Genomic DNA, 14,896 nt, shown 5'->3' on the forward strand with positions numbered 1-14,896 from the left:
TGTTTAGTCTTCCTAGTCCTCCTCACTGTAACAGACTTACATTACTGAAATTCAGTGCATTCTTTGAAGTTAATGGAAGTTTTGTTCTTAATTGAGTAAAGGGCAGTATAAAAACAGATTAAAATATTAAAATACTCTCAAAATGATTTTCGTAATCCATAGATTCATTTTTTAATGATGAAAAGTTTGCTAAAAAGACCTTGTTCTAGTAAAGTTATCTTAACCATAATATAAAAGATGGTTTTTCAGTTGCCACACACAAAAAAAATCATGGAGTGCTTCAGACTTCTAGAAGCACTCCATCTTCCAGGCTCAAGAAATCTTGTTTGCTACTATTATACATATAAAGGCCACATTTAAAAGCATTCTGATTACTTAAACGTTTTGGTTTAAAGCTTACTATTTAATGAATCATCATTCACTACATGCACTCAAGGTGTTAATGCAGCTCAAGATGAGTAATTTCTATTATGGGAAAGGTTACTATACAATTAGATAGTTTTTCATTTCTTTTTAAAAATTACTATTTAGTAATTAGTTACATCATTAGCTTTAAATTTTAAATGAGCTAAAAGTTAATTTTAAATGAAGTAATTTTAACATAAATAAAGAATAAGTGATTACTAAGAAACTTAGTCAAAATGTTTTGCCTAGAGCAAAAATTTTTACTATTTTTGGAATTTTTATCCATATTTTCCACAGTAATGTATAAAAAATAGGTCAGCTATTATATATATAAATGGATAAAGATATCTGGCTAAGGGTATACAGGTGTTTGGCAATCTTGTTTAAGAACTCAGATCTTTGCAGTCATTATTCGCTGTACTATGGTTTTATCACAAACAGCTTCTCTAAAATATAAAAATGATTTAACCCAAATTTAGAATTTTGTTGATTCCATCTGATTATATTTCCCCTTTCCTCACATTCCTCAACAACCAGCGATGTGCACATGCATGCTCATGTGAGTACATGTATGCAGGCATGTGTACACACACACACACACACACACACACACACACACACTCACACACTAACTCACCCCCCCCCCCCCGCCAAAGCATGGTAATCAAGATGTTAGGAGACCAGAGTGCTAGGCTTGCTTCTACTTATTCAAGTATTAAATTTTTGGGTTCTGCTTTCCCAATTGTTTCTCCTAGTTTCTTAATTCTGTTCTAAATCTTGGAACACATCAAATCCTTCAGCCTGAATAATTAGTCTCATCCAACATAAATATTATAAAGGGTGTCCACTGAAAGTTAAGTCACATTTTATGTTATAGCTGTTTAACTTTACAAGTAGGCACAGGTGACTATACTTTAAATTGCTGTTAGATACCTAGTAGTTGAGCTTATGCCATTTTGGACTGATGGAAAATTTTAAGATTTAAAACTGTAATAGTAAAAATAGTCTACTTCACATTTTGGGCGACAAATATTTCTCATCTGGTCAATTATGGTATGAATTCACTCATGTGAAATTAATTTAATAATATAAAAAAGTTGACAATGTAAATGTTTAAAATTTTATAGTGACATAATTTATATTCTTCTATTCATAAACACTATTGAAAATACTTACAAGAACCTAGAAAATGTACAAGTATTTGAAAATACAATTAAATATCCACTTCAAAGATACACAAAAAACACATTCAAATGTGACTTTTGATTGAATTAATTCTCTGGGGACTTCCTTCCCTATCATTTCTGCTTTGGAGGAATAGTGGTTCAGGGTAAAAGGGCAGAGGATAAGCTTCAACCAAGAAATCCCCCAGGTCCATGAAAACATGTACCTTCTTTTGCTCCTTCTGAACACACATGAAAGGAAAGATGATAAAAAACTCTCATCCACTGTAAATATACTGGTATGCCCATGAGCAGTCAACATCAACCTCACATTTGTGAATGCTTTCTCTATTTACAAGCTTTTTATTTTCATGATTCACTTGATTCTTAAAATAATTCCATGAAACTCAATAAATGAGGTTATTAGTCTTTTTTTTATGGTGTTGGGGATTAAACCCAGAGGCCCTTGACCACTGAGCTATATCCCTAGACCTTTTCATTTTTTATTTTGGGATAGGATCTCACTAAATTGCTTATGGCCTTGCTAAATTGCTGAGGCTGGGTTTGAACTTGTGATCCTCCTGCCTCAGCATCCCAAATTGCTGGGATTACAAGTGTGCACCAATATGCCCAGCACTAGCCTTGTTTTATAAATGAGAAAAATGATGCTTAAAGAGATCAAATGACTTCCTTATGGTCAAATATTGGTAAGCAAAGGCAAGTTTAGAACCAAGTTTTTCAATTTCTTGCTAAAATATTCTTTCTGTTATACTATTTTGATTTTCAAACAAATGAAGAAACTATAGTTCAGTGGTAAAAATTTTATGCTTCTAGAAAGGCAGCTTCATTTGGTAACTCTTTGTAATAAGAACAGTTTACAGAACAAAATGGACATGTATGTCATAAAAAATATTTGATAGTATGCTCAAAATGTCCTAAAAGAGAAAGTTTAATCAATAAATTCAAAATTAGAAAAGTTGAAAGTCATTTTACATTCTTAACTGATTCTCATCCATCTCATCTATCTTTACTTGTACTGGGGAGATTGTAAAATACAATTTGAATGCTAAATTTATCAAGCATCTAACCCATTTTCCTTGTCCAGAAAAGTCTTTTTTCTACACTTCTATTGTATTGAAATGGGAAAATTTGGAAATTTACTTGGACAAAAATGCTGTTACTAAAAACATTCTTGTGTCTATATGGAAAATTTTGAAAGTGGTTCAAAGTTAATTCCCTTTTTCATGGAAAATGTCAGTATATAAACAAATTTTGTATTTTCTTGTCTAAATCCAGACAGTATACTACAACATCAAAATATCTGCGATTTAGTGGTCCTTCATTTTTGTTTTTATAAATATTTGCTTAAAATATTTTGTCTGAGGGCTGGGGATGTGGCTCAAGCGATAGCACGCTCTCCTGGCATGCGTGCGGCCCGGGTTTATCCTCAGCATCACATACAAACAAAGATGTTGTCTGCCGAAAACTAAAAAATAAATATTAAAAAAAAATTCTCTCTCTCTCTCTCTCTTAAAAAAAAGTATATATATATTTTGTCTGAATCCTTATACATCTTATAAAATAAAATTTTCAAGAGCAATAAATCAAGCAAAAAATGGGTATAAAACTTATTTTCCCACTTTCAGGCAAAAATAAGGGAGGATAAGTACTCCTGAGAATCGTAAAAAATCTGGGATCTTAAACAAGGAACAGCTACTTTTGTCCTAGTCAATATTTTGAGGGCTGGGTTGTAGCTCAGTGGTAGAGTGCTTGTCTACCTTGGGTGAGGGAGGCCTTCCTGGGTTCAATCCTCAGCACCACACTAAAAAAAAAAAAAAAAAATTAAAAAAAGTTAAATTCTTAAAAAATACTTCCGAGACTGTTTACTTTGCAATTGAACAGCATACTTTTAAATGCACTTTATTATTCAATATTAATTAACTTAAGGTAATATAACTCCTAATAAAATCTTCAATCAGACAAAAAAATTCATTTTGGACTGTCAAGAAAAGTGCATAATACTGACATATCTGGACACTAAGGTCAGCTATATGCTAACAAGGTAAGAAGTAAGAATGGAGGGAATTATGTAGATACTCCAGTTTCAAAAAGTTGTCTGCCTCGCCTGATAATTTAGCAAAATACCCAATCTTGTAGTGTAACAAGCATAGTGCTCTGAATCAAATAGCTTACAAAATAGTGTTAGTATAGGCCTAACTTTTTAAAATGCTATCATTGCATCCTTCTGCCATTAATGTTATATTTATCCTGAAGTGACACCCAATCTGTTCTTGTTCTTTGGCATGTTTGAAGTCAGCAAAAGCACTCCTTCCTGGGCTTTACTGCTTCCTCAGAAGAATGCACAGTATTTGGAACAAAACCACTTTTAACTCCTTCCCAGCCATCCTGAATACAAATTTCTCCCTTTTTAATAAGTTCATATATGTCTCTTGTCAAGATTGTGAAGGATTCCTCTACATTTGTAGCATCTTTTGCTGAGGTTTCTATATACTTCATTCCACAGTCTGCTGACAATTTTTCAGCTTCTTCCCTTGTCACTTGACGTTGTGAAGCTAAATCACACTTATGTCCCACCAGTAGAAATACAATCTGAAATGGCTGTACGTGCATTTTTGCTTCTTCTAGCCAATCTTTTACATGTTCAAAAGATCGTCGGTTAGTAATGTCAAATACTAAAAATCCACCAACTGAGTTGCGGTAATAGGATCGAGTTATTGATCTGAAAAATAAAGAGAAAAGGGGTTGTATAAGACAATGTATTATCTTCTCTCCTTCAAACAATGTAATACCATAAATAAAATTTGAAGATATTTTAATGTGATTTAACTAGAATTTACAAATCAAATATAAGGTGTCTCAAGTGAACAAAAGTATTCTATAAGACTAACATGCAAACCTGTTTCATACACTGACAGAACATTAATATTTTTAGATGGATATGGTATGTTATCTCACATGATCTATGATTATGTTTTTAAATATCTGATAGCATAATTATTGCATCATTATAGGTAAAAACAGTCATATAAAAAGACTAGAGAGGGTTGGGGTTGTGGCTCAGTGCTTGCCTAGCTTGCATGAGACACTGGGTTCAATCCCAGGAACCACATAAAAATTAACAAATAAAATAAAGATATATATATAAGACTAGAGAAGGACAGAGGTTGCACAGCAAGGTGAATCCTAAGAATCTCAGCCTGTCATGTAATTCAACAACTCCCCCCACCAAAAGTTTAGAAAAAATAAAAAAGAGCAGTATTATGGACTGAATGTTGTGTTCCCTTCCCCCAATTTTTATGTTGAAATCCCAATCCTGATTGTGTTGATGTTAGGAGGTAGGCCTTTGGGATATAATTTAGGTTATGAGGAAGGGCCCTTATGAATGGGATCAATGCTCTTATAAAAGAGACCTCAAAACTCTCTAGTCTTCTTTCTACCATGTGAGGCTACCACAAAAAGATGGCTGTCTACAAGCCAGAAAAGAGTCATCACCAGAACCAGACCATGCTGGTACTCTGATCTTGGGCTTCTAGCCACCAAAACTGAGAAATACAATTCTGTTGGTCAAGCCTCCCATTCTATGGACACTTGTACTAAGACAGAAAACATGTTTCAATGTTAGCTACAAGTACATGCCTCTGCTATACCTATTCAAGAAACAGGAAGTTATTTGAACCTAGGATATGAATCTGAGATGTGCTAGTGATTCTCAGTTTGCCCCTCCAAGGACTCGTCTCTACTCTTTTCTCATCTTTAGGAATCTGGCCTTTGGAGAAAGCTCTCCAAAAGGAGGTCAGCCAATGGGGGATGCTAGATGGGGACTGGAGAGGAAAGGGAAATAAGGATATCTATTTCTTCCTTTGTCTCTGTTGGGCATGGCACAGCAGTGGTTGTATTCCTCTGCTTCTGGTCAAGGTTCCTTTTGGGTAGTCCCTTTCCCATGGCTACAGCTGTCACCAAGTTTTGATAGTACCATTCTATCAAATATTTCTTCCAGCCAGGTAATTAATGGCCTCACACTGTTGTATTCCCTAGATGCTTCAACATCCTTTGTTACTGCCCTTGACTTTGAAACTCTGGAAATAGTCACTTTATTCAGCTCTTTTCAGTTAACCTACTATTGTGCCACCTGTTTCCTGGTTGAATTATGAGGTAACGTGGCAAGACAGCACTGTTTTTATTTTTTGTTTGTTTGTTTCTTGCCCTTACCTATGTTATTTTCTCTACTTATCATGCCTTGTAGCCCTTTTCTGTCTAGCAAACTTCTATATCTCCTTCAATAGTCAGCTCAGGAATTATATCATCTGGAAGGCCTTCCCTGCCACTGACTCTTAGGCTCTGTCTTAGGCACTCCTTCTCTTATTTCCACTGAACTGTTGTTACCTCACTGCCCTCATGATTATATCAAATTCCACAATGTGCTGACTGGATTTGTTGGTATGTCTCCTACTCAATTCCAAGTTCCTTGAAGGTCAAAAAAAATAATTTTAAAAAATGTGTGTACCTAATAATCATGTTGCCTGGCAAATACAGATGTTATTAAATGTTTGTTATACTGGATTAGTGAATCATCTTGGAGAGGGAAAGAGCTAAGTGTTCTGAGTCAGGGATCCTGTGTGTGTGAGTGTGTATGTTTCCCAGTTGCCAATGCTTCTCATAAACCCACCTGACTACTTGCCTGAGGCACAAAGATTTTTATGAAGTGCCAGTGGATTGTATGGTGCTCTCCTATTCTCCACCTTTCATACATCTTCATTATCCTTATTGCTAAAGCTACAGCTCAGTTCAATGACCCAATACCACAAATACTTTTGTTGTCAGAATGTGAAGAAAGTATTTTACCTCGCTTTTCTACTTCTCCTGCCTCCCAGTTTCTCCTCATAATTCCTAATAGGTTCTTTTTTTTTTTTTTTAAAGAGAGAGGGAGAGAGAGAGAGAGAATTTTTTTAATATTTATTCTTCAGTATTTGGCGGACACAACATCTTTGTTGGTATGTGGTGCTGAGGATCGAACCCGGGCCGCACGCATGCCAAGCGAGCTCGCTACCGCTAGAGCCACATCCCCAGCCCCCTAATAGGTTCTTGAATGACTATTTCTAAAACACTATTCTTGAGAATTACATTACTGTACAGTAATTGCCAATAAGAAAAATCTCCCACAATCTTTAGCAGGCTATAAATAATGCCGTTCATTTAAGTTGTTGCTGTTTTTTTTTTTTTATTTTCACAGGATAGTTAATTTGTTATTGTTTTGCCACTTCATCTTTATATGTTTGAATTTAGGCAGATGTGCAGTGTCATAAGAGAAACTTAATTAAGGCTGTCTTGTTAGACTGAAAGCTTTAATTTATTCAGGCACCAAGTTTGCATTATTTTACACTCTCCCAAATTTAATTTGCCATTACTATAATTTTTTACAATTTGCCTTTTGTGGTTGAAAAGTCAATATTGAAATGCTTATGTAGTACACTGAGGCATGTCTTACACATGTAGGAAATACCATGTTTTCTAGTCCCTGGTATTTAAATTTGGAAATCAAATTTGGAATACAGTTGGAAGATCATCCTATAGCAAAGTATTTGTAATACACTCTACAAAACTATCCTTATTAATAGTTGGAATAAAGGTCTCAATATGACATCTGACATTTTCTATGTAATAACCTGATCTCCAAGTTCTGTGTGTGAGTCTAGATATTATGTTTAGAACTCTGACCTGTGAGAGCTGGAGATGTAGCTCAGGGGTCAAGTGCTTACCTAACCCAAATTCAATCTTCAATCCCCAGTACTGAAAAAAAAAAAAAAAAAGAAAAGAAAAGAAAAGAAAGAAAAAGAAAAAGAAAAGAAAGTATAATTCTGGCCTCATTAGGCTTGGCTTCAAATTTATATATAGTTGTCCATGGGATACGGTTTTTCCTGAAACAATAGGGCATCCCTGGTGTCAGTTAGGGAAAGGGCAGGCCTTCATATAGAAAACTTGAACTTGAAAGGGAGGTCTTGCAGGTAATGAGGTAATGAGGAAATTTTTTCTCTGGACCTTCCTCTTTTAGGTCTTTAGAAGTTTTTGAAGGTATTTTGAAGAGGTAGGGAACAGAACTCAAAAGAACTACATATGTGGTTCTCCCACTAAGGAACTTAAGAATTCATGATAAGTTCTTTAAAATATTTAAAATATTCATGATAAATTCTTTAAAAGCAACAAAACTTTTTTTTGCATATTACTTTATATTTATTTCCTTCTGGGCTTTGAAAGCCTCACTGAATGAATGGATGACTTAAAGGAAAAAAACAGAGGAAAGGCAAGAAGAACAGAAGGAAGAAAGGGAGAGAGTAATCCATAAATGGATTGTAAACTGTTCTCATGTGTATAAAGGTGGAATTAAGAGCTGTGAGACCATCCTCTGGCAAGAATGATAAAGGGGTTATAATGATGTGATACGATAGGAAAGGTGAGTTATAGAGCGCAGGGAGCAGGGCTACAAGCTCTTAGGAGCTCCTTGTCCTTCCCAAGATTTTTTTTTTTTCCTGGTTTTGGGAACTGAACCCAGGGTTTCACATGCTAAGCATACACTCTGCTATAGAGCCACACTACTATCCCCTGGTTTTGATTATAAAAGAAATCTGCTTGTTCTTTTATACTCTGAAGGCTGTACTATCAGCATATATTATTTCATTTCCCGAGGAACAGTTTCCTCAGAATGTTTTATCCAACTCCTGAAACTTGCTTTCTCTGCAGCACATTCCTGTTGCTTATTCTGTAGGATCAGGTGGTACTGGCTAATGTTTCCTCAATACCACATCCAGATAGTTATTCCCTCCCAACCCTTATTGTAAAAAAAAATCCTCCTCTCCTGAGAGGCTTACACCATCTGGCTTGTCATCTGCCAACTGCTTGGTCATTCTCCATGTATTCAAGATTTTAGCAGTTTACTTTGTTTTTCTTTCTCAGTTCCTGTCCTTTTGCCTACTGATTTCAACATCAATTTGTATGAGTTTTCCAATGTCATCTTCTAGTCTCTTGAATTCCACTCATAAACTTTCTCCTACATTCTTCCTTTCTTCTTTTATCATCAGCAGAAACATTCACCATCTCCAAGTCTGCAAATTCACAAAGTCCATTTGTGAATCAAACTCTCACTGCCTGCCTGCATATTTTTACCACAATAATTCTTTAATTTCTTTAAGATTTGTAATCCACTGACCAACTCTATCACTTTATGTCATTAATATCCACCTAGCTGTACCTTTTTCCATATATTAGATTCTGTCACCATCATCACTGTATGGAAACAGCTAAAATCCCAAGCCCTTCTCCCTCTAACATATTCATCTGGGAAAACTCTATTTCTTGATCAGTCCATCATGCAACTGAAAGTTTCTGGGGAATATCACTCAATCAGGCAGACTGGTGTCAGTATGAATTAATTATAGATAATCCCAAGTGGGTATTTGTCAGGAGCTGCCCTGGATGCAGATGCCTTTAAGTCCTGATGGACGGGGTTCTGAACAATTATTGCGTTCAGTCTGGTTCGATAGTGCCAGGTCTCAGTAACTTGGGTGTTACCCCAGCTTAGATAACAAGGCGTGACTCCAGGAATAGGTGTCACCTGCTGGGGTTGAGTTACACTCACCTGTTCCTTTGTAATCCTACACCTTTGCCCTTTTTGGGATAGAATATTCCATGGAACCTCCTCTTGTGTGTCCCCTATATAAGAATAAAGAATTACAGTGGCTCTCTCTATTTTCATGACCCTTAAGGTTGGAGAGCTGTCTCGGATTTTGAAAAGGTACTTCTATGTGTTTGAGTGCTTTCGTTGTTGTTTTCTTATGTTATTGGAATAGTCAGATTTTGTGAACCCAGCACAAAATTAGGTTGCCAGTTAGGATAGATGGCAATAGATTCAATACTGCTGAGGAATACTTCTAGAATTAAGAGAAATTCTTCTCCCTCTTTTCTCACATTTAGATTTCTACCCCAGGAAGAAATGGAATTTCCATTAAACTGTTCTTTACACAAAAGAGAACTGGAGGAACACTTTAGCCCTTTTATGAATTCCTCTATAGAAGGACAAATGGCTGCTCTGCTTGGTTAGAGTCTAATTCTCAGGTCAGGGGACAGGGTCAATGTGTGTTCAAAAACTTTCAACTGCATCATGGACTCTGGCAAAGCATCTTTTCTCCTTCCTTTCCATTTTCTGCAACCATGCTACTGGCTTCTTATGTGACAGGCATGCAGGTGCCATGTTTAGTTTGCTCACTGGTGAATACCCAGTGGTTTACAAGTGCCTGGTACATGAAGGGTACTCAATCTATCTTAGTGAGTTAATGAATAGTTGATTTCAGAGTCATATACATAGCTGTTGGGGAAATAGGAGAAATGACAGAGTAAGGAAATTTGAGGGAAAAGGCTAACAGCAGTGCAAAAAAGAAAATTGTTCAATAGTAGATCCATTAGTAGTGTGGTCTTATATTCTCACACCAAGGTCACTGAATTGCTATGAGAATATCATGTAAGAGGTAAATCAAATATTCAGAAACACACACCCCATGAAAATATACTAGCCAGCAATCTCTGCTGTTTCTTGAATGAAGGGGTTCTTTAATCAGGAACAGGTTGAAGAAAAGAAAAAGATAAGTTTAATATATTATGTTCCCTACAAGAAGAAAGGTACATAATACCTGGTGAATCTTTTTGAATTTTGGAGGTAATTTGTATAGTAAAATGTGCTTCTCTGACCCATTAAGTGGGCAACCCAAAAGGCTACCCACTTTAAGAGGACTGAAAATGAGAAGTTCCTTTGGTTGGTCTAAACTATACTGAAAGCAATTTGCCATTTGGGTCATGGGCCATCAGATCTAATGGTAGCTGTATAAAGTGCCTACAGCAGACTGGGATGTTCAATTAAGCCCAAGGAAACCTCTACTGGACAATTGTAGGAGTGGCATTTTGGAATAAAGTTATGCTTTTTGTCAAAGGCTATTATGCTTTGGAAAAATAGCTCTTGGTTTATAACCTGGCTTTGATAAAGAGTAAATGCCTGGCTACAGAACACCCAATGACCTTGCAATCTGAGTGCTCACCAGGAGCTGAGTGTTCTGTGATTCACCAGACTGGAGCTTCATCACCAAGCAGAAGTCATATATACAGGCAGGAGTATAGGGTGGGACCTGAACAAACCTGGAGCAACAAGACTTATACATCACCCTCTGAACCCACAGCCATATCTATATTTCCCTATATTTATTTATTTTTTTTTTTGAATTCATCATTTTATTTATTTATTTATTTTTATTGGTTATTCAAAACATTACAAAGATTGCAGAATCACATTGGTTACACATCCACATTTTTACATAATGCCATAATAGTAACTGTTGTATTCTGCTACCTTTCCTATCCTCTACTATCCCCCCTCCCCTCCCCTCCCATCTTCTCTCTCTACCCTATCTACTGTAATTCATTTCTCTCCTTATTTTTTTCCCATTCCCCTCACAAACTCTTATATGTAATTTTGTATAACAATGAGGGTCTCCTTCCATTTCCAAGCAATTTTCCTTTTCTCTCCCTTTCCCTCCCACTTCATGACTCTGCTTAATGTTAATCTTTTCCTCCTGCTCTTCCTCCCTGCTCTGTTCTTGGTTGCTCTCATTATATCAAAGAAGACATTTGGCATTTGTTTTTTAGGGATTGGCTAGCTTCACTTAGCATAATCTGCTCTAGTGCCATCCATTTCCCTGCAAATTCCATGATTTTGTCATTTTCAGTGCTGCGTAGTACTCCATTGTGTATAAATGCCACATTTTTTTTATCCATTCATCTATTGAGGGGCATCGGGGTTGGTTCCACAGTCTAGCTATTGTGAATTGTGCTGCTATGAACATCGATGTGGCAGTATCCCTGTAGTACGCTCTTTTGAGGTCTTCAGGGAATAGTCCGAGAAGGGCAATAGCTGGGTCAAATGGTGGTTCCATTCCCAGCTTTCCCAGGAATCTCCATACTGCTTTCCATATTGGCCGCACCAATTGGCAGTCCCACAAGCAATGTACAAGAGTACCCTTTTCCCCACATCCTCGCCAGCACTTGTTGTTGTTTGACTTCCTAATGGCTGCCAATCTTACTGGAGTGAGATGGTATCTTAGGGTGGTTTTGATTTGCATTTCTCTGACTGCTAGAGATGGTGAGCATTTTTTCATGTACTTGTTTGCTGGGAGCCACAGCCAATTAATATGATGCATGGCATTTTTGATTGAAAGGTGATGCCAGCTAGCCATTGAGATGATATGATTATGTTAAAAATTACATTCTTATGGATACCGGACTCCTGCTGTTTACCTTGGCCTGCTGCGGGACTCCTGGAGAGTTCCCATTGGTTGGGAAAGTGCAGTAGGAGGGAATTCCGGGGGAAGCGCTTGCCCTGGGGTTCCGGGAAGGGACCGGCAGAACGCCGCGTGGGTGGATCGGGAATCTTCCCGGGCACGAACGTGGTATTGGCGGTTATTTTAAATAAAGTTTGTTCCTGTGTGAGTGGCTCGTGATCCTGTGCCCAGCCAGACTGCGGCAACTGGTGGCCCTGTACGGGGAGCGCCTGAAACTTGGAGGTGAGTAAAACTGCTCGCCCCTGAGGGAAGGCGACAGAATGGGTGACCATTTCAAAAAACAATGTGTTCTTCTTTTGATTTATTTTGTTTTTGTTTCAAGCTGCCTATCCCTAGAATTTTCTCAGGCAAACTGGGAAAAATGGTTGGCTCAAGGCTTGAAGTTGTTTGGCCCTGAGAAAGAGAAAATTGATACAACTATTCTTTGCTCCGTTTTTGTTTCATTCTGTTTCGGTTTTGTTTTATGCTACCTTATTGGGTTGCGTTACCTTTATAGTAGATTAGAAACTAGTAAAAAACAAACCGAAAAACTGTTAAGTAAATTGTTAGAGGTCTAAACTGTGGTAGAAACCATGTCAGGTCAAGCAAAAGAGAAGGTCTCTCCAGCTAGTCAGACAGAGGAAAATTTGAAGAAAGAAAGCTTAGAGGAAAAACGACCATCAAGTGGGGAGTTACAACAGGAGGCTGCTACTAACTCCGTTCTATCACCAGAGGGTGTAATTCAACCAACAGCTCCACCTACAGCTGAGCGGCCCTCAACTCCCGTAGTTGATGCACAAAATCCTGAGGCAGGATCCCAAAGATTAGCATGCCCTGTACTTGAGCAGGCAGGAGGGCAACGAATTCATCGTGCTTTAGATTTCAAAACAGTAAAGCAATTAAAGGAGGCTGTAACAACCTATGGCCCGCAAGCACCCTTCACCATAAGTATGGTCGAATCTATTACCAACTTAGATATGACACCAGCAGATTGGGCTAACATGTGTCGATCTGTGCTAAATGGAGGACAATATTTGTTATGGAAGGTTGCCAATGAGGAATTCTGCATGGAGACAGCTAGGCGAAATGCAGCAGCCGGTTACCCTCAAAGAAATCTGGAGATGTTGTTAGGAAAGGGACCTTATGAGGGTCAACGGCAACAAATTGAATATGATCCTGGTGTATACGCACAAATTGCTGCAGATGCGGTTAGGGCATGGAAAACTTTACAGGGGCATGGAGATTTACAAGGACAGTTATCTAAGGTAATACAAGGAACTAACGAACCTTACGCTGAATTTGTAGATAGGCTTATTCAGACAGCTTCTAGAATATTTGGAGATGTAGAACAGGCAATGCCATTTATAAAACAACTGGCTTATGACCAAGCAAATCGTTGCTGCAGAGAGGTCATTAGACCATGGAAACATGAAGATTTAAACACATATATTAAATTATGTAGAGACATTAATGAACAAGGACAAGTCTTAGCAGCAGTACAACAGGCTTTAGATGCCAGGCCAAAAACATGCTACAATTGTGATCAAACAGGACATTTTAAAAGGAATTGTCCCATAGGAGGAGGGTTTAACAAAGCTAGGTATCAAAGGAATAGAATACCAGGTATTTGCCCACGATGCCGTAGAGGGAGACATTGGGCTAATGAATGCCGTTCTCAAACCACCATAGAGGGCACTCCGTTGTCAAAAAACAGACAAGGACCAAGTGTTTACCCACGATATCGTGGAGAAAGGCATCAGGCTCCATTGCCAAAAAACGGATTGGAGGGCCCAATGCTCCGGGGCCCAAAACCACAAATATACGGGGCAATGGAGGAACCCAGCAGCACCATCAAGGTAGTGCCCAGGACACATTATCCATTAAATCCCTCATCAGACAAACTAGAGGGAGCGCAGGGTTGGACATCTGCGCCTCTGCAAGAGCAGTACTAACTCCAGAGATGGGAATTCAAATCATTCCCACAGGAGTAAAAGGACCTCTTCCCCAAGGAACGGTAGGTTTATTATTGGGACGCAGTTCTTCTACACTAAAAGGACTTATGATAAGTCCCGGGGTAATTGATCCCGATTATGAAGGTGAAATAAAAATTATAGCTAGTTCTCCAAGAGGTATATCAGTAATCTCACCAGGGGATAGAGTAGCACAGTTACTAATAGTACCCAGCCTACATGATAAATTTTCCAGTCGTACTGTAGAAAGAGGTACCAGGGGATTGGGCTCCACAGGTGTAGATTGGGCTATGCTGTCTTTAAATTTAGATTCTCGCCCCATGCTAAAACTAAATATTCAAGGACACGACTTTAATGGGCTACTGGACACAGGTGCAGACCTTAGCATCATATCTAGTCAGGAATGGCCAAAACATTGGCCATTACAACAAGCCACTCAAATGCTTCGAGGCCTAGGAGTGGCTACTAATCCCCATAGAAGTGCAATGGTATTAGATTGGAAGGATCCTGAAGGATGTGAGGGAACTATACAGCCATATGTATTGGATCATCTTCCTATAAATTTATGGGGACGAGATGTCCTAGATCAATTAGGTTTGACGTTAACAAATAACATCAATCCTAATGCGCCCACTACTAGGGCTAAACAAGGTTTTAGAAAAGAAAAAAGATTAGGAAAACAAGGACAAGGTATAACAACACCAATGCAAATAGATCAAGGAACAGACAGACATGGGTTGGATTTTCAGAAAGGGCCACTGAGACAATAAAAATTAATTGGAAATCAGAAAGACCAGTGTGGGTTCCTCAGTGGCCCCTGACTAAAGAAAAGATACAAGTAGCCCATGATCTGGTCAAACAACAATTAGCGAAAGGACATATACAACCTTCCATATCTCCCCATAATACTCCCATTTTTGTCATTAAAAAAAAAATCTGGTAAATGGAGATTATTACAAGATTTAAGAGCCATTAATAATGA

The 14,896-nt window shown here is 37.8% G+C and overlaps 1 protein-coding gene across 1 annotated transcript in view; it reads right to left on the minus strand.

Annotated features, from left to right (window-relative positions):
• Nucleotides 1–3,718: 3,718 nt before the first annotated feature.
• The window catches only part of Rab39a (RAB39A, member RAS oncogene family), a 35,487-nt gene continuing 24,309 nt past the window's right edge, over nucleotides 3,719–14,896 (minus strand). Inside the window, exon 2 of the mRNA XM_076843799.2 lies at nucleotides 3,719–4,308. Within this exon, the coding sequence (XP_076699914.1) occupies nucleotides 3,882–4,308 (427 nt within the window). The 3' untranslated portion in view covers nucleotides 3,719–3,881. The remainder of the gene's footprint in view (nucleotides 4,309–14,896) is intronic.

The sequence above is a fragment of the Callospermophilus lateralis genome, chromosome 2 (assembly GCF_048772815.1).
Source record: "Callospermophilus lateralis isolate mCalLat2 chromosome 2, mCalLat2.hap1, whole genome shotgun sequence".
NCBI lineage: Eukaryota > Metazoa > Chordata > Mammalia > Rodentia > Sciuridae > Callospermophilus > Callospermophilus lateralis.